Genomic DNA, 26,879 nt, shown 5'->3' on the forward strand with positions numbered 1-26,879 from the left:
ATCCCTACTTGACATCGAACAAAATAACATGCCAGAGTAGGGATTTTTTCTCAGAGCTATGCTGTATTACCATCATTTGTCTCTTGTTTCACTACTTTTATTGCTTGGATCCCTACTTCATATTTAAATTTAAATATACTAGTAAATAAAATCTGATATTTAACTCTACTGCGTGCATATATGCTGTCATGTTGTATGTACAGTACTGCCCAAACACAATGTTGCACTTGCTCGCACACGCAACTTTGCTCAAGATTTTAAAAACCACTAATTAGGGAGTGTGGCAACTGTTTCGCTTGTGAGACAACGCGGCAGCTGTTTCATTTACGAGAATCGCAAGCAAAACAGTTGCCATGCTCCTTAATTAGCTTCTTTTTTTAAAAATCTTGAACAAAGTTGTTTGTGAGAGCGAGTGCGACGTTATGCTTGGGCAGTACCGTAGCTTGCTAAATGTTACTGAAATGATATAGTGATCATGTGTATATGCATAATAGAGAGATGTCACATACCTTGATATATCTGTTGAAGGAGAACTACTTGGACGCCTTGTGATTGAAGTGAGCTGTTGTGATGGTGTTTCAGTAAACTTCCTCTGGTTTTTGTTTCTCTATGATAAGCTATATATGTCAATTAAGAATATCACATAGAAGTTCCGCATTTTTTTGTGTATAGAATGAAATGCTTGTGTAAGTGTGTATGTGCATGCATGCGTGTACACAAAATTGTCAAAATTGTAATAGTAATGCTACATTTCTGGTAGTATGTATGATCAATCTACATATGTAAGGAAAAACAAATTCACAAGCTAGTAGGGATCCAGAAAGTGCTTAAACAAGGGTATCATCACTTGAAATGTGAATTTGAACTTAGTCATGCATGCTTTAAAGTAGGGAAAGTGATGATCCCGATCCTAGTAGCTTGTGAAATTTCTCCTTACACTTGTTTGTTAACTTCTTTGTATAATTAATCATTACTAAATTTCTATAACACCACATCAAAGGGAAGAATTGCATGAGATGTATGAGGCTATAGTTGCATGACATATACATGCCTTCATACTGATTATTAATAAGCAAAAGTAACCATTTTGTTTGTTGTCAACTATGGTCTGCTTGTTAGACCTCCCTACACACATGTGGAAGAACACATGAAGCTACTTTAGAATCTATCTGTTTATTTTGACTATTGGCGTGTAATGCAAAATTTACCGCTTTTTTCTTGTGCAATTATGGAAAGCCATTGACATGCTACCACCCCTTTATGCTACAACCAAAAAATAATGGCCATGCGAAGGAGGACAAAAGTAAGTCCATGATTCATGCATACATTGTACGAACTGTGGGATACGAAAAGGTGTATGTCGGGCTGAAATAACTTTTAACAATGACAACGTATACTTTGAGTTGTGAAGGCATCAGTTACTTAGTTAATCAGTCAGTCAGTAGAAAATCCACTCAATAAAATAGTTTAGCAGTGTTTCGGGTCACACAGAAGGTACATTTGGAACTGATTATACCAATACTGCCAAGATACTGTGAAGGTATTATGAGACTGGTTCATAGTTAATATTAAGGTTACGGTATAGTCATGGGCATTCATTCAAAATTTTGAACACCAATTGATACTTTTTGAGAAGGTCATAAAACCATTCTAGCAACATGAAAAGGTTTAAAGTGAACATGAAGCCCTTCATATTTGTTGTTTTTGTGTAACTACAGTGTAGTTTGAGACAGCTGAAATAATGGAACACTACAAGTTGTTGTAGCAACACAGGTTAGCCAGTCCATACAGTAGACCCTCAGTTGCTGACCTAAATTGGAAATGACTTTTCTATTAGAGTGTTTGAATACAACTGTATGTTCTATTGGAGTATTTTAATAGCACTCTATAAATGTATGGGCTTCTGTTATGCGAACAATTCACTTATCTGAACACTTTTAGCACTACCTGAGATACATTAGAGTTCGGATAACCAAGGGTCCACTGTACATTGCTCACGCTTCAGCTGTCACTACCATGTTTTTCTGCTGCCAAATGCTGCAAAAGCTGTAGGCTCTATGGATATTTCTGGGGCATAGTGATACCTTGCATTAAATTTATTAGGTCCTATGGAAATGTTTTTGGAATTTTCTTCCTAGTGACGGCTTCAAAGAGCATGTCTCACTCGAAAAAACTGCAAAAAATGCAATAAAATGTCTTCACAAATGGCAACTGAAAAAATCACTTCCACAGGACCTAGATATTTTAGTTGTTACTTTTACTGAAATTATAAGGATTCGGTGATCTGTTAGTCTGGTTTTTGCCAGCACATTTTTGTAAAACAGTCTCTATTGTGGATCACACACCCCAAGAACAGTTGTTATTGTGCAGTAAAAACAAATAAATACAATTAGTTGTATTGTGTTACCACAACATATTTGTTGAAATTATTTATTACTGCTTTGGTAAAAGTAGGTTTGTGTAATTTGTCTCTCCCACGCATTTTAAAATATACCGTAACTTTAAAGCACAAACCTTCGTGATCCTTGGTATACATTACTACCGTACAGTATCATGTACCAAAACAACCCACTTCAAAAATAATGTTTCTTGCTATTATCATTGCAGCCACAAAGCTGATTTTTCAGGCTGTGTTTGGGCATAAATGTCAATCAGGAGCGGCTCCAGGGGGGTTTCTAAGGTTTCCAGAAACCGGTCACGTTCAGATCAAGATACTCTAATAGAGCAGTCAATCACTCTAACAAAGCAGTCACAGTATTCAGAGCAACAGTATAACAAGCTATGTAGCTATAAATATGCAGTTAGTGGAGGGCAGTTATTCTGAGCAGGCAGTTATTCTGAGCAGGCAGTTATTCTGAGCAGGCAGTTATTCTGAGCAGGCAGTTACCTTCTTTTTTTTTAGTCTTCGCCAAAAATCTAGCTATGCTCTTGATCAGAAACCAGTCACCAAAAATCCTGGAGCTACCTATGTCAATTATTATAGTTGCAGCTATCAATGGTCTCCCTTGTTTCATTATTTTCATTTCTGTGATACCTACTCAAATGTACAGTAGTTACACTTGTTCATTTCAACCAATCATGGATTTCGCTAGTTTTAGCGGTACCATTTCTAGCCATGTAATGCCGTCAAAGTAGGTACTTAAGAGTATAGAACTGACCTGTAGAATGTTTGAGCCATGTGTTCATGTGGTTGAAATGCACACTGTGTAGAAAAATGATCCCACATCACAAAAACAATTAGCCAGTGATGCCTAGCTGCTCAACTATATTATTAAGTTGTACAGTACTAGTACAGTAGTATCTGTATATTTGGGATCAAGTTTGCATTGTCTTACGAAAAATATTGGCCAGAAACCAACTTTACAAAACCTTCACAGCAGCTTGGCAGTATTGGTGAGGCATAATCAAGTCCAAAAGTGTCTTCAAAACACTTCCAATAGGTTGCTACAAATTTTAAAAATTTTCTATTGCCCGACTGACTTGCTAATGCCTTCAGATAAGCATAACTTGATAACTAGACAGATGCTCATAGTATCATGGGGCAAGCCTGAAACAATCCATAAACCACATAATGGGCTTTATCCCACCAGAGAATGGAAAAGTGAGTCTATTTTCTACACTCACATACCAGATGACGTTGGTTTTAGTATACAGGTACTTTAATCAATGGTAACTACCTTCTCAGCCTAGATAGCTAGCTAGTTACATAGGATTTATGCAAATTTTGTATTTTATTTTGCCAGTATCTTTTGTGTTTGGTCATTCGATTATTTTATAATCATACCTGTTGTTATATAGAGGGTAGTTGGAGTAAAGTGGCTCAGCCTGATGCTCCCGAAGGCAGCCAGTCTAGGTGAGTCTGAGGGAATGCGAAGCACAATGTAGTAGTGTTGGCTGAAACACCGATAGCTCTTCAATGGTGTTAGAATCACTGTCAAAGTTTATTTCCTCTTCAGTGTGTTTGAATCACTGAGTTCAACATCTTTGAATTTGCTGAGGAGTTCAGTATCTTCTTCGCATTCATTCAGAACTTCAGCATCTTTTGGGCATTCAGTGTATGGATCACAGAACAATCCAAAACTTTAAACACAAAGAACCAACACTACAAAGATTCAACACGACTGAGACAGTATGGTAATGTTATATCTTTAAATCATTGGCTAAACATGCATGAGCTTTCCATGTTCTTTATGATGTAAATTTTCGGTTACGTGGTGATCGAAATGGTAGAATGGACTACTGCCAGTGTGGGGCTCACTCAGGCTCACCCCAATGACTAAAGCTTGATTTTTTCACTGTTCGACATCACTTCAGCCTGTCAGGTACCTTTCGGCATACTGCAGTACATGCAATACATGCATCATGGCCTACCTTGTGTCCTCCTTTGTGTCCCATTTACTTTTTCTGACAGCGCAAGATGAGCCAGTGCATGTAACGGAAATCATCTGTATTTTCTGTGGTGATTACAGGGGCACTTTTCAAAGTGTTCTTAATTTGTAACATTGTGTAACGGGCTAAACATAGCTGAAAACTCAGCTAAGTGCAATGTCCACTTCAGTTTTTAGCAGGTAATTGATATTTGGGATGCATGTTCACACAAAAATAAATTTTGTTATTAATTAAGTTGTACAATATCCTTCAAGATAATCAGGGGAGGTAGGACATGCATTGCTTCTGCTTTCTTTGATTGCGTATCACTATCACATGAGTCTCAATAATTGCAGTACAAAACTAGCCAACAATGGGGTTCACTGAGGCTCAATAGACATTTAGATAGCACTTCACTTTTAGGGTATACACGTTATTTTGTAAGAACCCCTGGATTTCAAATGGCAAAAAAATCACTGTTATGTGTGCCTAACAGGGGCTTTTTAAAAACAAAACACATTTCCTTGAACTGTATGTGAAGTGCTGTCTAAAGATCTACCAAGCCTTAGTGAACTCCAATGTGTGCTGGTTTTGTATTACAAACTCACGTGAAGTAATAATTATGTAATGGTATGCATGTCCTACTACCTTGTCTGAAAGAGAACAGGAGAAAACATCCTGACCGCCTCGCAGACTCCTGTAAGCATTCGAGCATAAATTGGATGGGTGCAGGTTCGCGGCTGCCCAGGTCTAATCACAGATTATTATTTTTCTCCTTTCTGCACCTTTTCAAACATACTTTATAAGATGGTTAAACAGGCTGTAGGACCAGGTGACCTACAGACCTTCAGAATTTGTGTTGTAAAGCCTTGATAAATAAACACTTAGCCTAACTGAACTAATATATTAGAGTCTGCTACATTCAAACCCGCAATGTAAATTTTAGTCAAGAGGGGTTCGACAAGTGCGCAAATGCTAATCAAATTGTGTAAAGTACTAGAGCACTAGCAAAAAGTATTTTAGAGAAATGCACTTTTGGTAAGGGTTCATAGTGATATATCAGGCATGAACGATTGTATGTGGTCATTAAAAGATTGCTGTAACCCTTTGTGAGAGGTCTGTGACTGCCATTTGTTAAGTTTAGTTTCTCCTAAATGAAACCATTTATAGTTGCGAAATTCACATCATTGTAAAGTACAGATAAAATAGAACCTGAATATCACTTAATCCCTGGTGATCCCCACCATTAGTATAATGTACAGGACCTATTGTTCACACAAAATGTTTTCTGACGTAGTGAATTCTTATATGACACGTGTTGTACCACCTGAACTTAACCAGCTCAATCAAAGCAGGCTAATGCTTTGAACTGCCTCAGCACCAAATGCATGTTTCCTTTGATCTTGTACATACTATAATACTTAAACTCACTTGCAAAAGAACACTGTGCCTAAGGCATGTAGCACATTCAAGGGTGGATGTTCACAACACTTTAATCACATACTGATTAACTGTTATATGCAGTTGACTAACATAAATTAGTTATGGGAAAGTGTACTGGGCACCAGGCATAACTTGCTAGAGTATTGTTGGGCACTACGTGTAGTAGTGTGTATATAGTGTTTGATACAAGGCTCAATAACGAACAGCATAGCAGTATCCAAGATTAGATTGAAATTATTGTCTACTGTTATTCGTGGCATCCTGGTCATTACCTACCGATCTACTGTAGTTCCTTCAACGTGAGTGGCAACAATAACCAGAAGAGAGTAACCCAGTTCTCCAATGAGCAGACAGTAATCCTTGAAACACTGATGGCCAACCTGGTGGACAAGTGCTAGTGGTTACCAAGGAACAAGAGAAGAAGAAGGACAAGGAAAGTCCCAGCGTAGTCATGAAGGAGCAAGTCACTGGTAAACAATAACATTTTTTTGTCACACAGGTCCAATTTTCATCGCTGTGGACTGTCAAGGAGAATTGTTTGATATATGGGCCACAGAAGGGATTGCGTGCTGCACTTGTTTTCCCAGTCACACATTACATGTGGGTTGGTGACAAGGGCTTGTGATGCAACTGGAAGAATGCAACTGCAGTTGGGGGATACTGAAGCCAGTTGTCTGCGGGCATGTACAGTGCTTGTTATTATATTAACACTGTATGCATCATTGTACGATGTATTGTCACGTATTGGTCCCACAACTCCTTAGTGACTCACACTGTATGCCGTGGTGGATGCCACTTCCTAGTTGTTGCCCCCCAATATAATCTTTCTGATGGAGGTGTGGAAAAGGTGTTGAAAATTGCAGATTCTAATCCCAGGAATGTAAAGGATCTATGGCCACATGACGGGGCCACTATGTCCTATGGCAGTCATCTTGAGTTAAGTGGTGACAAGTAAACCAGCACTGTTCCAATTTAAAGACAGTTAATCAGTGATGTGGAATAGCCTAGCTAGTCTCAGTTTGCAGTGAGTGTTTCAGAGGGTTGGAATTTACCACAGCAAGTGTGCAGGCCACAGCTGTAGCATTGTGGCTGCCACCACAGTAGCTGCTCAAGGCATCCAGGATTTGCTGATAGTAATTGGGAGAGTGTCATTTAGCAACTCTGCCAGCCCTGTGGGAGCAACTGATGGCAGTGGCAAAATGTTGGTGGCATCACACTATGACTGCTTCTGTATTTGCACGTATTCGATATAGTATCTTGATAGGTGGCAGGGGGAAAGATGCTGTAAGTAGGTCTGATGACTACATATGAACAATGGTCCGTGTGTGGAAGTCAAAATTTATCCATGATGGGGGCTTCATCTTAGGCAGGCTCTTGGGAGTATTGGATTGGGGACACTCTCCAGAAGAGTATTTCTACAGGGTAGGTTATATAAAGGGTCAGAAGTTAGCCTCCAGACAATCAGGAGGCTGGATAATGGAGCCTATAAAGTGTGTGATCGACTAAAGAGGAGGGGGGCATGCTTATTGAGGAGTGCCCAGTACAGCAGCTTGAATACTGATCCTTGATTCTATATGGGGTGAGCAAAGTGTATGTCAAAATATAACAATCATAAGTAGTACCAAGTGACTCCTGTTTTTATGGAGAAAGACAGCAAAGCAAATGGTTACAGGTGCAGCGCATAGGTTGCTGTAGTATCCGTAAACAAGTAAAGTTGAGATTGACCTGTCAATGGAAAAAGTGATGAGAAAATGATTCCAACAGAGCTTTGTTACTTATCGGGTTAAAGATTTATCATGCTTAAAAATGTATACAAACTTTGATACCAGGTTCTAAAATTAGCATCCATCCCAAAGTAATGTAAATCCCATTGCAAGGGCAGCACTTTCATTATTGCGCTATTCAAAGGTGAAACAAGGGTAATTGTTTTAATCTGAGCAAATGCTTTTTAAACCATCATTAAGCTGATTTCTAATCTGGTGAAGAGTTTGTGCGACGGCATTAAGCCAGACGCTTGTGAGCCTTGAAGTCACTTAGTATTAGCAACACGTTCATCAGTCTCTCCATACTCACTTAACATGGCTAGAAGAAACATGTACACACTGGATCTTTCTGGTGATTTCTGCTGCAACTCAAAGTCTTTGTCATAATGTATTGTCCATGCTCCCACTTTGATTTACCCTGACCAAGATTGGCTATCAATTGTCTTGCACACAGGAGAGAAAGAAATGCTATTGAAAATAAAGCATTATCACTGTGATGCTGGAATTGCATTTGATGCTAAAAAATAGCTGTGTTCTGTACGTGCATCACTGATCATAATAATAATAGTAGTAAAGTAGTTATAGTGTAATATGATATAAAATTGATTGCGAATTCTATAGTAAGCAAATACTTCAGCTGCCATGAAGGAAGCCCTATTTCACAAAAAGGAATGAACATTATTTTGCGACCATTTTGGGACTGCACATAAGACCGATGCTAGCAAAAGCAAATGTGGTAGTGCTAAAGATAAGGAGCAGTTGCTGGATATGGAAGTGTAGGAAAGGAGATTCACTACAAATGCAGACCTATATTTGGCACTCCTACATATGTAGAAATTCCCTGTGTTGAAAATCACACCTAGTTGGTATTGTCAAATCCTTCTATGAATTCACAGTTACCCTGTGGGATTCATCTATAGAGCTATCATTTACTAATGAAGTGTCAGTTTCCATTGCCAGTCATTGCTTTTGTTTGTCATTGTTCCACATTATCACTTGTGATATGAATCATGTGATCATAGACCCATGTAGTTACTTCTATATAGAAGATTCTACTGTCTAAGTGTTTAATTATGTACTCAGATGGTATCAGTAGGTATTGCACTGCACAGGATGCTTCATCAAATAAAGTATAGGAGTGCTTGCTTTGATCAACATGGTGATGGCACAAAAATGTAGTGTGAATCATACTGGACCAATTACATATGTCAGATCAAGCATCTTCCTTGAATGTCCAGTGATTTTCTAGTTTGACATACTTAGATGCTATTACGAACATATATTCTAGGAGCTACTTCATAAAAATGCAGTACCATACACGAAGCAAACAAGACACGTACATATGTTCCAATTACATACTGTTTACCTGTGTGCTAACTTATTTTCTGTGTATAGTGAAAGCAGCAAAATAAACAAGTTGTGGAATATTCAATAACAAATACGATAGAAAAAATGCTTGTAGAAAACATTTTATGATACCAGATCTTAACAGTTAACCATGCAGTGTTACCCTAAGATATTAAGTATTTGTAATGCGTGTGTATAGCATGCTATACTGCATACATGCACACACACTTCTCAAGCACATGCTGCATGCACAAACTTTTCACACGTGTTTGCAATTGCATTCTCTAAAGCAATTCAGAATTACAAGACTGCATGATTGCCTTTCATGCACTGCAACACTGCAAGACCACATATCATATAGTTGGAAATGTTTGGATCAAGTAAAGCTTGCTGCTTTTAACACTGTACTTAATAGCTGCAAAATTAATAATAGTTGCTCCACAAAGATCTGATCCTACTTGCTGTTGTTAGCAAACAAAGAAAATCCTCTGTTTTGTACACATTCGCTTCACCAAAGTAATAAATCCTAGAGCATATGTAGAACTTATTAAAAGAACAAGTCTGTATGTGATGATATCATTTGGCCCATACATCTAGTGGTGTACAAAACACATGAGTCAGCAAATTACTTACTAACTCAGCAGTTTTCATATCCTGTCATACACATCAGTTAGTACTTTCCCTGAGACTTTCCCTCATAAACTGACAACTGTGAGTACTGGTGGTGTACAGCTTATTTATAGTCAGCTAAATTATTGTAAGGATTCATGACCTCATTTTAAGTCACTTCTTACCTAACCAGCTATAGTTGTATAGTGTATATAATGTAATGCTAGGTTTAGTTGCCTAACCTCTTTTTTCAAATAGCTATACATCAAGACTTGTCCTAAAACTTGTGCAAATTTCAAGGCCCTTTGTACTGCGGAAAAGGGAGTCTCAGAGTCCACTGGAGTTCACCTATCCTACCTGAACAGTCTGATACACAGGATTGTACCTGGTGGGTGGGTCCAGGGTGGTGACATCATTGATGGAGCAGGCAGTGGAGGAGAATCTATTTACGGAAAAACTTTTGATGGTAAGGTATCAATATTATGTTGCTAGTGTAGCAAACAATAGAGTATTATCATTTGGTTATAGTCAGTGGTAACAAAACATTCATACATATAAAGTACACTGGTAACTGCATGTCTATGTTTATGGTGAAGTCATGACTTTGTGGGTGATCATCTCATGTGTTTATTATGAAATGGGGTTTGTGTTTTCTACGTTAAGGTACAGTCATATAAGATGATGTATGTGTTGTTTTCTATTTGTTGTCAAACATCTAGATTCAGTCATATACCCATTATAGCTAGAGGAGGGTGGAAGCGATTTAAGCGCCGTTAAAATGAATTATACAAAACCCTCTTTCTGAAAGAACTACAATGTGTAGACGACGCAACAAGGTGTGGCATCATTAATAGGGTTTAGAATAATATACCTAGCTAGCCTAGAATTGTTTTGTGCGAAATATTGCTCCATCGGTTTTCACCCAGAAAACTAGGCGCTTTTACAAAACAAACTACATTATTTGAATCCTTACACGATGCACAACTGAAATATCTAGCGATCATCAGTGATCACCACCATTCGCTAGTATTGTGTTGGGATTATTCAGGCTCACGTGATATTTTAAACAAAACTATGCAATTGAAATTAATATTTTTAAGTAGCATCTAAAGCGCTTCCGCCCTCCTCTGCATTATAGCAGTGTTATTCACATGCAGGTTTCATAGTGACAAAAACAGATGTGAACTTTTATAGAGTCTTTGTAATCAGTGTAAGAAATTCTGTATGCTGTCATTTTACTTTAATAGTGATTTGGTGCACAATTTACTTGTTGTTCATAGATGAGTGCTACGCTGTACAACACAACGGTAGAGGTATAGTTGGAATGGTGAACTGTGGACACAACACAAACTCCTCTCAGTTCTACATCACATTAAAGGCTACTCCCTGGATGAATACTAACTATGTTGCCTTTGGGTGAGTTGAGTCACTTGTCTGTGGTTAAATCTACACATGGCACATTCTTGACCTTTAAATAAGTGACGCAATAATATGCTGGTCACATGTAACTAAGCATGACTGCAAGCACATCAACCAGAGGAAGAGTCGTCATGGTCATATGACAAACAAAAGCTGTTTAGCATGACAAACAAAAGCTGTTTAGCTAAGTTGTGTTAGGGTTCTGGGACATGGCTTAGGTACACAATTATTTTGTGCTTTAGAATATTTATTATTAATCTAAAGTGCTAATTTTGAATCAATATTAAGTGATAAGGAGAACAACAAAAGAGTTGGGCTAGTTACTTGGTAACCCTTTACTTTTGCAGCAGTGTAACAAGTTGTTTAAATACATAAAGTTACTATAGTAAAAGTTCCCCAGCTCCAATAAAAATTCCCTCATACTTCCATGTGGGTTCCTTTCTGTGTTACCTATATAAATGGCTGGATCCTACATAGCTATGATAGTTGTAATGACTAATAGAAATAGCTTTTTCAATTTTGTAACTGTGGTGCAGTCAGCAAGTTTACAGATTACATCATCACGTGGAAATTATTACACAATGCAGTAATCACATTCCTTAATTAAGATGTATTTCATCATCAATGAACATGTATGTTTTTCTGTGTCATGCAGGAGGGTGATTGAAGGCTATGAGGTGCTGAACAAATTGGAGAAGTTGTCTACGTACAATGAGCGGCCACAGGAGAAGTGTCTGATATCTAACTGTGGTATTTATCAGCCTTAACTAGTACACGCCCTATGATGATGCAGCACAATATAGCAGCCACACCCATTGTCTTCTTATAGCAGCCTGGTCACTTAAAATAATAAACACACCTTTAAAGTTATTACAACTATTGTTTGCAATATTATATTATTGTAACTAAGTTTAGTACAGTAGTGTACTATATTTAGTATGTTATATTTTTAGAGGTACAAATCTCAATTGTTAGTGTTGTGTAGTAATGTAATGGATATTGAAATTGACAGTATACATACTCAATAACATGTAGTTGATAACATCAATCATCATCTACTTCATGTATAAAAGGGACTATCTTGTCTATTATCATCAGTTGACCTACTTGTTCTTCTCTCTAAAGTATTCACCTGTATACAAAACTCTGTATAACAACCCTTCAATTTGTATGAATACAACAGTGTTGGTAAAATGCAATGATATTATTCAAAATTCCCTGGGATTATTCTGAGAAAGATGATGCAAGGTCAAAAAAAACCCTGGGGTGTCACAAAACCAACCATTGTCATTACTATAGTTACTTTTAATATCTGGTTACAAATGTGGTTAAATAAATGTGCATGGACTGAACAGTGTACTAACCTGACTATCATACAGTATGATAGAAGGGACCACAAAGTTTTGGGCATGGCACATGAAGAAAATGCCCAAAAACCAGCCCTGATGGTTATGTAAAAACTAAGCCCAAACAAGCCTTCAGATCAACCCGAAACACTTTCAACACAATACACTTTGAAAAACAGGGTTCTACAAAATTTAGTCCCTGCAAAATACAGGGTTCTATGGAATTCAGGACCTGAGGGTTACTAAATTTTGTAGAACCCTATGCTTTGAAGTCTACTTTAGAATACAAAATGTTGTTGCACCTTGTAGCCTGTACACCTTCTCTAATTCTCAGTACAGCTGTTACTATCCATGGGTTGCCAAAGTTACAGGCACATAATTGCTGGCTATACACCGCAGGGGCGTTAAAGTGAAAGTGGTAAGGCTCAGTCCTAATGTTGGCAAACGCAGCTAGAGTCTTTCCCAGATACTTACCTCCGATGCCTTAGAGCATGGTCTCTATAAGACATGACTGTGGCACCACTAGGGATTTAGAAACAACCATATTCTCGGTCAATCAAATTTCAGTATTAAACTTGTTCAAGTCTAGATCTTTTAGAAAGTATTCTGCACACAAAAAAATTATGTGTGGACTGATCAAAGCTGAAAGTAAAGCATGATATAGAATTGTGAACTAGTACTACCAGGAGTTTATAATATACTGTATTGTCTCGAATTACGGCCGGTCTTGTATAAATGCCTGGTCCCATTTAGTCGCTGGGGGTATACAACATCATAACAAAAATAAACACCAAGTCTCAAGCGTCTAATGCATTTATTATTTTTAGCAATTCCAGGTGGTGTTATGAATGATAAAGTGAAGAACAGTTTATAGAGTTCATTTTGAGCTTGAATCTGTGAAATATGCTGAGGGAAACAACAAAGAGAAGAGAGTCCAAAAGAGTACAACACCAAGGTATGAAGTTGACTCATGAATGCTGATCAGGTATATAAATGCCAGTCTCGTTTACTAGCCAGGGTAAAAAGTTGCTTGAAAGAAATAAGCGTCCAAGCCATAATTCAATTCAAAACAATATGTAGGTATTATGAACTCTTGGTTTTACATATATGCTTATTCATTGCATGACCTTTGAGGGAGGCCAAACATCAGGTCTTTCAATTAAGGTATGTGATAATGAATTGGTGGTGACTACAAGTACTGTCTAACAGTAAACTGTGAGGTTTCAGGTTACAATGTAGTGCCAGCCTATATGGGATACGGGTATTCTGGTATTTTTGGAATATCAAATACCGGATATCATGGTCACACTGCTATTATAGGACTAACTCTGTAACTGGTATACACAGTACCTGAAAGTTGTCATTTGTGACCTATAGTAAATATACTAAATGGAGGTCACATACTTGAGGTAAGTAAGGGTAATTTACATTGTCCCATTTGACCTATTTACATACCAAGCTTTTCCACAGCCTCCACACACACAGCAGGATACATTGACGAAGAATAAGATCCGAATATGATCAGTGTAGTGGTCCGAACTGCTATGAAACCTGACTTAGCCTGTACAAAAGAGAGAACCATCTGTATAATATTCTTTGTATACACACAAACATACTGTGATATACATTATACAATGGGCATGAGGACAAATGGCAAAAATAAATTGTGCAATACACAGCACCTCACAACAAATCACAGGACAAGAAACTCTTGTTGCTAAAAAATGGGCTAACATGCATGTGTACACTCTAAGAAGATGTGACTCAGCTACACAACACCACCAAGGACTAGACAGGATCTGTGAAAACCCAACACAATAGCGCATTTTTTGAATTCCTGATCATTAAATATTTATATTCTACTTAGCCAAGTGTACCCTCTGGCAAAGTTTCAGCCTCATACGCCAATAACTTTCAGAATTACAGCCCTACAAAGTAGCAACAACAGAAAAATCAATTTGTACAGTAAGTATAGGGAAAATAAATTACAGGCGCTTACTAAAACGGTTGTAATGCACCTATCAATGTCTTGCCCACCTACCCCAGCTCAGGCAGCGGGTGGGATTTGTCACCCAAACTCATCCCCAGAGTAGGGGCATTTGCAACACGAATAGCCATACTTGCCATATTGTTAGTGATACCCAGAATAAATAATACAAATTAGTAGGGGATTTGTAACTCGAAGCTGTCCCCAGGGGTTGTCACGTAGCATTTGCAAATCCCCACCTCTGCCCAACCTGGGGTAGGTGGGGCTTAAAATTGATAGGTGCATAACTTATAAACGGATTGACATACCGGGCTGAAATTATCACCATCGTGTAGGGGAATCATTTACTGGGTATTGTATAACTGTTCTTCACTGCATACAAAGGCAAACTTTGTGAAGGAAAATCAATCGCTTTGACATGATATAAACAAACGCTCATAACTTGCGTATCATTGGGTCCTCTGCAACAAAACAAAGACTTTCCAACTCCTCTTGAATAGGCAAATAAGATGATATCCAGGTTTTTATTGTTAGTCCCTTCCTTCACTAAGAAAAAGGCATTCAAAAGATTTACAGAATAATACACAAATATTTCACCCATTGCATTCAATGCTTTATACCGTAAATTTAGGCTTGTGCTATTTTTCATAAATCCATTATATTCATACAGGTAAAACACTTTCTTATAAAAAAAAAATTCCTTGGCATACAGATCATATCACAAAATTCCCCACTTATGAAACAAGTTGATGTTGTGCTACTTCTAAAAACCAGGCGCCATGCAGCTAGCTAACTCATCTGGAATAACTATAGACAGTATATACTACTATGAATTAACCAACTATGTATTACTACTTTAAAATAGGGTAGTTTGGGTTGTGCAATAATATAATTAGCTATTTCTTGTATTTCGTAATTCATGAAATATTCGTAATTCGTTCAATTACGTTGCTATGCACTGCTAAGGAAGCGTTTGTTAAATAAACCGCTTTTACCAACATATTACGCACAAAACTATCTTCTAAACTGTTTTATAGTGTGACTAACGCGTTTTTTCCCACAAATTCTCTCGACAAAGCCTCAAAGCTGCTCTTCATTTTCGTTAGCGTACGTAAGGGATACGCCCCCTTTCAACTCGAAGCGATAGGCTATTCCTGGCAGTGTACGAGGCCTGCACCGTTGTTTTTCAGTTGCTAAATGCCTGAAAACCTCAAGGGGAAGGTAGTCTGAGGAAAGTCACCACACCCGTATTTCAGTCCGCCTAAAAGAAACCACCTCAGAGCAAAGTTCACCTGTGCAGAAGTTTAATACAGACTTCATTTCACTTTTACTTCTTACGTAAAAGCTGCTTTTACCAATTTTGCTCACGTGGGTGCGTATGGACAAACATAGGTAGATAGATAGGTACACACACACACTTTTACGAAAACAATTTCAGTAAACCAGGCGCACGCCCACAGCCGGCCTTCGGCCGGCTGTGGGCGTGTGCCTGGTTTAAAAAGGATGGCTTCATGAACAACTATAATGTAATCACAGTAGTCTAAATTTACTGATAATACTATAATCTGGTCATCTGAGGCCCTTTACCTTTGTTATTAAAAAATGGTCTTTTACACACATGACTTCATTACATACTATCAAGAGTTCATAATAAAAAAGGGATGAACTCTTGATACTATGTACCTATATTAAGCAATAGAATTAAGACAAGCAATGAAAGTATAGGGACTTTACTGACCAGCCAAAGTTGATATTGTAACCCAACCTCTGGACTTTGCTAAGCCAGCTTAGCACATGATATAACTCAGAAATACATATTTAGTTGGCACAAAGGTAACAAAGGCACACTCTAAACCTGAATAGATTAATTCTCTACTAAATATTTTTATACACAGTATAACACAATGGGCCAATATAAATAATTACTATAAACTACAGAGACCACTAGTAGTGCTTGCAAAGAGTACACTACAATTCCGTTGAATGCAAGCACACAATGAAAGAGGAAAAACAACAGACATTAGTGGTGGAACTGCTGAATTGATTTCAGTTTCTCGTTTTCCAACTCCAGCAGATGTTTCGCATGAATTCCTTGTATACAACAAGGAAACATCTGCAATTGTATAACATTTTTTGCAGGAAAAGTTTTTACTGCAATAGTACTAATATCATGTTGCCTTAAAATTACGGTTGGTCTGGAATATAATCACCTGACCCATTTAGTTGGAGAACATTACAACAAACCAGTTTCCAAAATTCTATGAAGTACTGACAATGTGAAAAACAAAAAGTAAGTGAGATCGATAAAGTATACTTACTGACAGAAGCAGCAAGGATAGTGTAGATTACATACTAAGCAGCCTTTCTAACGAGGAAAATCTTTACAGATTTCATGATTGTGTCACTATCTTTCTTGTGAATTCCTCAATAACTCAATAATCATCAAGGAATTAAAAACATGACATATCATGCACCCCCTCCCCCAACATGAAGTTCATCCACAATGACGTCAAGAGCACAAGATGGTCGCATCATTTGGGGTACTAATGTACAGGCGCCTATGGAGAAATTCTTTTGATCGATTATTATTTAACTTGTGAAGAAAGATACCAACCAGCAACCAGTAGACAACTGGTATGGGTATAAAGTAGCAAAAACCACAGCAAACAAGCACTATCTTGAAAATTTTCCACCATGTAATACAAATTGTTTGTGTTGTCTTGTACCCATACCTGTTGCTTAGAGCTCGATATTTCCTTCCCTAGCTGAAATATGATCGATCAAAACAATTTCTCTATGGGCGCCTGTACATTAGTACCCCAAATAATGCAACCATCTTGTGCTCATGACATCACTGTGGATAAAGTCTATATCTTACGAATCGTTGTTAACCACACAATAAGCTTCACTTATCATTTTGGCTAGCCCACCCGCAATAAAGGATTTATACATTATGCACAAGAGTCCACATTAATTATTCATCTCTATAGTCTCTCCCCTATAGGGAATTTGCAAATTACATATCCGTACCAAGAATTTGTAATACAAATATTACACCAAGCAAGCTTGATTAGTTGTTTCATGGGCCCAGCCAACCCACCTTTTTTATTGTTTCACAAGTGGAAAATCGAAACACTAGAACTCTGAACACAAGCCTCATATCAATGATAAGGTTGAGTATTAAGATAATTGTTTCATATTTTCTCACAAACACTACAATAGAAAGCTCTCTCCACCAAATTGGTATATATATATACCACTTTAGCATGGGCATTCAAAGGTGCTGCTCAGTGTTTAACTCGCATATTGGCCAGGCAATATCATGGGAAAGCGGTTTGCCAATGACTTTGATGCCCAGCCAGTTCAAAGAAATGGTACGCTTTGACTCGTTATATTGAGCAACATAGAGCTTTGCATTGTGGGACTCGTTTTTGTAGTAGTTGCGAAGCTTAGTACATAGGCTAAGATACACTAGTTGGTTGTTACTAAAGGATAATGAAGGTATAAAATAATCGTTTGGGTGATTGTGGATGCATATTTCTACCCACTGCGTATCAGCCTTTGAACAGACCACAGAACAGCAAAGCTACTACTGTTACATTGAAATAGGTTAGTAACTTACAGTCCTAAGTAATATCATAACTTACTTACTGTCCCAATAGCGAAGTTAGTTGGCTTAACTTAGTACAAAAATGATAACAATATAAACTCCATCCCACAATCGCAAGTTTTCTAACATAGCGTGTTGAAGCATAGTGATGTATTAATGGTATGGACAATGTTTTGATGGCTATTAGCCCACGCTTTTAAAACCACGATAGATTTTCAGATGCTACCGTATAAAACAAACGGGATGAGTTCTCGTTAGTATTGGGCGAGTGTGCCCCAAGTGGTATATATCACTTATACCACGGCTGCTTGGGATTTTGCTGACATATACACCCGCAACTGTGGTATAACTATTAAATATTATATATATGTGACTGGATTTTGGAAAAACGATCCAAATCGCACATTAGAAGTTCCGAGATAAACGGTTTTAAAGAATTGAAGCCAGCATAACTCTCCAAGGATAGCAAGCACGCGTATGAAATTTACACAAAAGATGCATCAATCTGTTACCTTTCAAGCCACTTCCAGTACTTGTAGCTGCTTGTACAGTTTCCCGCCAAATAAGATAGAAAATCTGAGCAGTTGGACGAGCGAAGTAGTATCACGAGTGCTCACAAAGGGGTGGAGGCTGGGGGGTGGCAGGGAGGGCAAAAGTTAGACCTCAAAATGGAGGCAGACCACGATTGGAGTCCAGACACCAGATTACAGGGCTGTGCTGGCTCCTTAGTGGCTGATATGTAGCAAAATCAGCAGAGAACACGTCTGGCCAACATTATAAGGCTGTCCACCAGTAAACCACTGACTCTTGCCAAGCCAGGTCCTTCACAAGGCCTGAAACCGCCATTTGGGCACTCCACACCACCCAGAAAAGACGTGTGTAAAAACCAGCCTCGTGTAGTTTGAGTAGTGCTGAGGGTCAAAACTTGTAGTACGATAGTGCAGCTATCCACTGGTGGTGTTAGTTTGATTTTGCCTGATGTGCGATTTGGATCGGTTCTGTAAAATCTGGTCACATATATCAGCTCTTCACATGGCAATTTTTAAAAAGGATCTTTATTGCATTACACTGTACACTCCAAGGCCAAATTGTGAAATACTCCATACTTTTGTAGTAGTACAATATATGCAACATTTTGGCCTAATGCATTAAATGTAGCAGATAAAGCTAAGCTTTTTATCAATAATTAGTTCAAATATATAGCCAGTGACAGTACTGTACATCTTCACTGTAAATAGAACTGTTGAGATCAAAAATCGGCAGGGACAGTAAACATGCCATTATTTTAATTCATTTCGAAATCAATCTTCAGTGAGTTTGTTGTATATTGTGACAACTTTGTATTTCAGGTTAGCATATTAGGTAATGTTTTCTCAAGGAAGCATGTTGAAACTTTGTTGCCCAATCTCCAACTTTTCAAACACACCTTAAGTAGCTAAAGTCTTTGAGCAGGCTGTAGGACCAGGTGTCCTACAGACCTTCAGCACTTGTGCTGTAAAGCATTAATAAATAAAAATAAATAAAATAAACACAGTTAACTCTTGCCAGTCTGTGTGCATAACCAACATGTCTCACACCTGAACATAAAATGTCTGAAGGAAAGCACATGTACTCCCTCTTTACGTAGGATGGGGTTGGAGTTGGATAAAACCGAACTAGTTAGGGTACATGCCAGTTTGTACATATACTACCGCAGGCATGAAAGTTACATGTGGGAAAGTTTGGTAATTCAACAATCACAATTCTCATCATGAAACCTTTACACTGTTTAGCTTGTTACATATATAGTATTTCAAGTGCTGCAGTACTTACTGTCTTCAAACATGGTTGTAGAAAGAAATAAAAAGTCTATATACCCAATGGGAAATGCCATAGATTGGGAAAATTATGTGTGGGAAATCTTTCGCAAATGACAGCGTATTTTGTATACCGGTGGAAAACTTTAGTGATGCTGACTGAGTATATTGATGTCTTTGTGAGGTGTAGAATGGAACACATGCTTGATATATGTACGAATGACTTACAACGCATATAGTCCCTAGGATGAATTAAATAAGTGACCTATTAATAGAAATATCTAGAATCATCTATTGCATGGTAGGGGGAGAACTGCCAACCCATACCTATGAGAGTGCAGTATGTTGAAATGTCATTGAGGCCATTCAGAATGCTGACTGTAATCACAGATAATAGAGCACATATTAATATACTTACTCTATTATCTATAATGTAACCCATTGTTGCAATACCCAGAATACTACATCATTGTCACCAGGCATAATAGTTCTGTATTAGTTAAAACATTTCCACGAAAGCTATATAAAAAAAACATAGCACAAAAAGAGTGAGCAAGAGACAAAAACAGCACAAGGCACAGCCAGGATGCTATAACCATAGATACAATATACTTTACAACGGTATTGGAAACGGAGGTAACTCACGTGACATCTCTGTACAAATTCCCAATGTGACATAACAAGCTCCAAGAACCATCCATGTTTCGCTTGCGCTAAACAGTCACCATAGATACTATCCGTAGTTACGAGCGCGAGCTTATTTTCAATGTCCTTTTTTGTCAATTGGTTGTGAATTTGTCGACTAGTAATGTAACGAATTGGTGAACTAGTGACGAACATGATAACAGGAATGCGTGTGTGACCACAGGAGCTTGTTGTTATTAATGCACAAAACTACTAGTAGGTCAGGAGGTAAGCAAATTGTGTTATGGTCACACCCTCTCATGCTTGTTGAGTTTTCACAAATTTTCTGTGTTGGGAAGCAGCTCAGCTAGTTTTGTTTCAATATCTATGTACAGTGTGTGGTGTAAAGGGCACCTTTGATTTATTGTATTAATTGTCATACTGTATAAATTCACTACTTACCACTTTTCACTTGTTCAGTTTTAGTGGACTTCTACGCAATGCCAGATAACAATTTACCATATCATCAACTACTACCACACTAGGGAAGTGTAATGGGTGTGTTGGATTGCTCTGAAACCAGTGCCATATGGTATGGGGATGAAAGGGATGACACAAATTTTTGAAGAAATCACCCAAGCCACATGATTAGACATCCATCAAAGAACAGCAAATGACAGTGTACTGGTGACCGACAAGCAAGAGCTCAAGATGCACTACCAAATTATACATTTAAACGGTCGGATTACCTTCAAAAGAACTGACGTAAAACACATAGTTACATTGCACACTTGTAATTCATAATCAATGTACACATATTGCACTGTACAGTTGAAATATATGGTTTCTTCATTAGTTACAGTGTGAAAGATTATCAAAGAACCATTGACTTAATGCATTCTGTACTGGTGGGGCTACCCCTATAGCTTTAGCCATTTGTAGCAATGGTTTCTTTCATCTGGTTTCTTTATTGGTGTGTAGTAAACCACTGAAATAAATCATAACTGGGACCAATCAATCATATGTTTATCCACTGCATAGTCTGTAATGTAAGGCTTCCATACAGGTCTCCCGGCTTCATCTAATCATACGACTCGGGAATTGAACATCGCCTGGTGGTGTCCGATAGTTGCGGACACACTTGCAGTACAGTAAGGAATAGATTAAGTTCCGTTTCCACGACTACAAGGCCATGGGTAGCTGAAAATCAGTCACTAAACAGACACTGTCACACTGACAAATCTGGATAAATCGCCAGCGTCCAATGTGCCACCATAGATAATATCTATGGTGACACTACCACAAATTCGCCGAAACATGGTTCTTGCAAACTCTTCAAACTTTTGTTACTGTCCTGGGAGACTTAACTCCTTCATCCTGAAGTGAGGTTAGCCACAAACAGATAAGCTACGGGCACACCTGCTCGCCATCTCGTCCTTAGTAACCGCATGATGACGCAAACCGAAACACGGATGTTTTAGTGCGCGGGTTCCGTTTCCAATCCCTATGTGTATAGTATATCTATGCTATAATTGATCTCGAACAAAACATGCATGAAACTATTTGAGACTCACCAAGCAAGCCTTCAGTAAAACAATTGACTTTGTGAAGACCCTCTGGAGTGCTTTTTCCTCCACTCTGGGATGCTTTCTTCTCCAGTTAACCGTCCTTGTCTTCTCAATTTTAGGGTCAAGTGCCACATAACTAATCCCGTACAGTGCTGTAACTTCCTCAATATAGCACTGCAGTCACCAATATGTGGTTTCGTACTGTATACAAGTACATGAAAAAATTAGGAATTTTCAACTAGAGTAGGGGCCATAGCACATCGATAAAAAGTACTGAAACAAGTTGGAGTAGTCCATGATATTAAATCACAGTAAAACAATAAGAAGTGTTATATCCCTACTATGCTCAAGATACCGCAACAGAAATGCACAGTAGGGATATAACACTTCTTATTGTTTTACTGTGATTTAATATCATGGACTACTCCAACTTGTTTCAGTACTTTTTATCGATGTGCTATGGTCCCTACTCTAGTTGAAAATTCCAATTTTTGGTATACTTGTTTGTTAACTTTTTTTGTAAATAATTTTATTACGACTGGTGAACCCACGCATCTGAAATGCCGTACGCCCCAGCTATATCAATTATTGTCTGAAAAGTGAAGTATCCATTATGCTTCATTGTCAGCTATGTTCAACCCGCTACACAGCATTTCAAATCAAGAACTGTTCAAAAAGCACCTCTGCAATCCATGAATACCAAAAAAAATGGTGCCGCGCACCCCAATTATATTAATTGTCGTCTGAAAAGTGAAGTATCCATTGCGCTTCACTGTCAGCTATGTTCAACCCGTTACACAGCAGTATAAATCAAGAACTGTTCAAAACCACCTCTGCAATCAAAATAGCCACTATAAAAAATACGGACAATTTCTGTTATGAAGGGAAGCCATCACATGCTACCGCTAAATTGACACTTTTGGCTGTCAGCAAAGATGAATGGGACACAAAGGAGGTCACTGGTAAGTTCATGGAGAATGCATTGTACATACTGTGGTATGCCAAAAGGCACCTCTCAGGCCGAAGCGACGTCAAACAGTGAAAAAATCAAGCCCATAGCCTTAGCTCTTATCGAGTTGTGCTTGTCTGAAGGCATCAGTCAGTCAGTTACTCAGTCAATAGAAAATTCCATAGAATTAAAAAAATTAAATTCTGTAGCAACTTGTTAAAAGCATTTCTGGTCGATCTGAAAGCTTGATTGGGCTTAGTTTTACCTAACCAATACTGCCTCATCGTCATCTGGGAAAATCAAAGCTGGTTTTTGGGTGATGTTATTTCATGGGTCAAGCCTACTCCTTTGTGGTCCCTACTATACAGTTACTATTGTACTGTATGATATAGCACTGTGGTCATGCATATAGCACTGTGGTCACTTAAACTGTTCTGTTTGGCAAATGTAACACTATTTTTGCTTTGATCTTTCACTCCAAAGTACTTATACTAGTTAATGCACCACCACGAGTGTAATATGGAAATAATAGCACAAGGGTGTGGGCAAGCCAAGACTAATACAGCACCAGATGAAGCTGAGTGCTGTAGTCGGCTTGAGAGCACGCCCAGAGTGCTCATATTGTATGAGTGTGGCGGTACTTCAACTGGTACAAAGTGCTTTCTGGTCGTCTTTGTTTTAGTGATGTGCGATATATCGAAAAAATATCGATTTCGCGATAATTTTGTCGATATCGTTATCGTATCAATTTTCGATACTGCTTTAGCAGATTTCGATATTTATCGAAAAGGTAATATTTTGCAATAATTATCAAATATTGAAGAATATTTTGATAAATCTACAGCATTTAGTGTGTGATTGTGCAATCACGCTAGAAATGAAGGTTGGTTCTGTACTATCTAGCCACTTTAAAAACTTGTCTACCAGTTTCCTAGGCTTATTATTAGTTTTATGCAATAGTTTGTGTGTAAATTGTATTTCAAGCATATTTATAAATATCGGCCACCCACGCAATTATACCACCCACACAATCAAAAATTATCGAAAATCGTATCGAAATTTCGATATTTACCCCAATATCGTATCGATAACATATCGAAATAAAAATCCTGATATCACACACCACTTTGTCCATCAAACCATGTTGGTTTTCAGCCCCCAGACAATTGGTAAGTGTCTATAAAGAACAAGTTTAGTCATAAAACAAACAGATAGCATCGTTTTGGCTACCTCCGGCGATTTAAAATATTATACACATGTGATCAACAGTGCCGTATTTTCCTTTCATTGTTGTATGGAAATAATAACACTCTTGATTCATTTGATCTTCGCCCATGCAAGTGCTTTAAATATAAGATAATGAATAAGCTATTTAAACTGTCTTGAGAACTGTCTATAATATCATACTCAACAGTACAGCGTAGCCAGTCTGACTACACTAGACTACCACACAGGGTACTAGTAGTCTGGCACAGCGAGGGTCTGGTAACTCTAGCATAGAGATGTACCGATAAGGATTTTTCAATTGTACTAATATCCGATTAATCTGTACCTTAGAGAGCAGATACCGATTATACCAATCCGATATTTGTAAATTTTTAAAATGTAAATCAAATAGTACTACAGGTGCTATTGTATCTTGAGTATTGATAACCAGAAATTTTAACTACAATGGCCTCTATTACAGTACCCCTGCTAGCACCTTGCACACAGTACCACAGTCCAAAGAGTGCCTCCAAATGGCATCTCTATTCTCTAAAATAATGTGCAATTTTAAAATTTCCTGGGGGCATGCCCCCAGACTGAGCCTTACCACTTTCACTTTTACTCTGACACCCCTGCGTATTTTGATTAGTTAACAAATTTTCTAGCTGGCTATACAGCAGATTTAGTTCATTCTGTGGTACAGTTCTTTATTCTTAGCGCAACAGCAAGAGTTCATAATATTATAAGGGCTCCTATAATATCATGAACTCTGGTCTGGGTAAGAATTTTTTACAATAACCACTACACTTGCACACACATTTGTATGGTTTCTCGTAGCTTAGTGCTATATAAATAAGATTTCTATTTGTATACTGAGCAAAACACTTTTAAAATTAATACTGCAATGCAAATAATGGTATTTTTGCCATACAAACTATCGGTAGTAATATCGTTTCATAGAGTGTTTGTACCAATTACCAATGTTAGAAATTGCCATATCAGCAACTGACTGTCTAATTGGTGAGCCAATTATCCAATTATCCAATTATCAGTGCATCTTGGAATTTAATTGTCATGTGGGGAATTATATTCAGTTAAGGTAGAACCCCAGAGTCTTCAACAATGCCCACAACATCTGCTTTGAATATCATTAAGAATCCTGATTACAGCCGGATGAATAACATCATGAGAAAATGCTGCAATCTGATTGGTGCTGCAGGACCAAAAGTCTGGCTATGCCAGACTAGGGTACTAGGCTACTATTTAAGGGTAGTATTACCTTTTTGGCGTAGACAGAGTTCTTGTCTGCTCTGATGCAACAGTAAGAAGCTCCATTGAAATAAATGCCGTGTTCTCTGGCTTGTGGGGGATTCTTGAACGCCGCTGTGATGGCTTCTATTTGTTCTGCACTAGGCTAGTAGATTATAACAAATAAAGTACCACGATATGAGCCTGAATCTTGGCCTGAATAGATTCTCAACTCGAGAGAGAAGAGAACCTATGGCGACATGTACTCACCGTGTATCCCACCGAGGTAGCTCTAATTGAAGAGTCTTTTCTTCTAATAATAGCCGCACACTCCACGTGACCAGTTGCGACCAGTGATTCATGAATTAAGTTCTGGAGTAAATTCATTATTGACGTACTAATCTTACCTAATTAAAGCCCACCATGAGTTAGCATTATTATACTCTATTATCTATCATTATACGTACAAGCATGGAAACTGCTCCAGGTGCAGAGTTACTGGACACATGAATTAAAACAACGTGATGATATGGATAAACTTTCTGCAGAAAACAGTAGAGGTGAACAACCCTGTTTTGGTAATTTGGTTTGCTGAGTGTTGCGCTTGCTGTTACGGTAGCGTAGCTAGATTATTTGCCGGCGATCGAGGGTCTATCAAGTATGACACTACTGAGCTCCGATGCTAGTCTCTTGTCCAGAAACCATTCCCCTCACTGCCGGCACACACTAAGAGCTCGACAAATGGAGGGCCTGCGCCCGGGGCGAGTCCTGACCGTCATGAGCATGTGACTCAGCAGACTTAGCTTGTCATGAAAACTCAGTGATGCTTTAGTGAACTACCTATCCTGAAGTTTCGGTGTCACTATACATTCAGTAATTTTGCTTTCTTTATTTTCTGTCAGGTCACCTTTTAATAAAAGACAACTGCAATTATATATGCACCCACTACTGCACATAGCAAGTTGCTCAGTAAGCTGCTGGTGGATATACATGCATTCATTTCCAGGTGATGGTGTCACTTCTGAAGTGGTAAGGCCATCATTATTATATTGCTTGTTTCCTATCACCCAATGGAACAAAAACTGATGCGCAGGCAGGAGGTGATTATTGATTACCATACAACGTAATAATTTAGCTAACGAGGGAAAAATTTGATGGATTTAGCGAATTGTTGCAATTCATCAAATTTTTCCTCGTCAAAGTTCACATGAATGGTTAATTAGAATACTGAAGTCAGCACATTTGTCAAAATTTTCCTTGTAAATATTTGACAATAATGAATTCGTCAAATTCTTACACTGTACGGTATACACTTGACTTGTTATTTCAGCTTCTAACTGCTCGATTAGAGTATCTCGATCTTGAAGGCTACCAGGTTTGTAAACCCTGTGGAACAAGAGTGGAGGGACTTCCATCCTTCTGCTATGTTTATATGCACAGCTAGTGCATTTACCTTAAAGCTTAGTCACTCTGGGCCACTTCCATCATGAAATAGTGCATTCACGTGATCTATGATCTTTAGAGTGTTAGTTTATCCTTTGCACGTGCGCTTATAAATGGATAAGCACTATGAAAAGATCGACGCCTGGGTCTGGA

At 38.1% G+C, this 26,879-nt stretch overlaps 3 protein-coding genes across 3 annotated transcripts in view; 1 reads left to right on the top strand and 2 right to left on the bottom strand.

The window, feature by feature from the left end:
• The window catches only part of LOC136257439 (E3 ubiquitin-protein ligase XIAP-like), a 43,626-nt gene extending 33,986 nt beyond the window's left edge, over nucleotides 1–9,640 (bottom strand). Inside the window, exons 1-2 of the mRNA XM_066050648.1 lie at nucleotides 9,555–9,640; nucleotides 510–617 (exon numbers count right to left, since the gene is read on the bottom strand). The gene's annotated coding sequence lies outside the window, so the exon portion shown is untranslated. The remainder of the gene's footprint in view (nucleotides 1–509; nucleotides 618–9,554) is intronic.
• Nucleotides 1–11,997, top strand: part of LOC136257440 (peptidyl-prolyl cis-trans isomerase 7-like) — a 25,897-nt gene extending 13,900 nt beyond the window's left edge. Inside the window, exons 5-8 of the mRNA XM_066050650.1 lie at nucleotides 495–557; nucleotides 9,789–9,996; nucleotides 10,811–10,946; nucleotides 11,605–11,997. Of these exons, the coding sequence (XP_065906722.1) occupies nucleotides 495–557; nucleotides 9,789–9,996; nucleotides 10,811–10,946; nucleotides 11,605–11,716 (519 nt within the window). The 3' untranslated portion in view covers nucleotides 11,717–11,997. The remainder of the gene's footprint in view (nucleotides 1–494; nucleotides 558–9,788; nucleotides 9,997–10,810; nucleotides 10,947–11,604) is intronic.
• On the bottom strand, nucleotides 11,791–26,045 carry LOC136257441 (profilin-4-like). The gene is made up of 5 exons (XM_066050652.1): nucleotides 25,751–26,045; nucleotides 25,554–25,690; nucleotides 25,315–25,449; nucleotides 13,751–13,856; nucleotides 11,791–12,081 (listed from the first exon to the last, which is right to left on the bottom strand). The coding sequence occupies exons 2-5, from the start codon at nucleotides 25,668–25,670 to the stop codon at nucleotides 12,053–12,055; spliced, it is 387 nt and encodes a 128-aa protein (XP_065906724.1). The 5' UTR covers nucleotides 25,671–25,690; nucleotides 25,751–26,045; the 3' UTR covers nucleotides 11,791–12,052.
• Nucleotides 26,046–26,879: the final 834 nt, after the last annotated feature.

The sequence above is a fragment of the Dysidea avara genome, chromosome 6, assembly GCF_963678975.1.
Source record: "Dysidea avara chromosome 6, odDysAvar1.4, whole genome shotgun sequence".
Lineage (NCBI taxonomy): Eukaryota > Metazoa > Porifera > Demospongiae > Dictyoceratida > Dysideidae > Dysidea > Dysidea avara.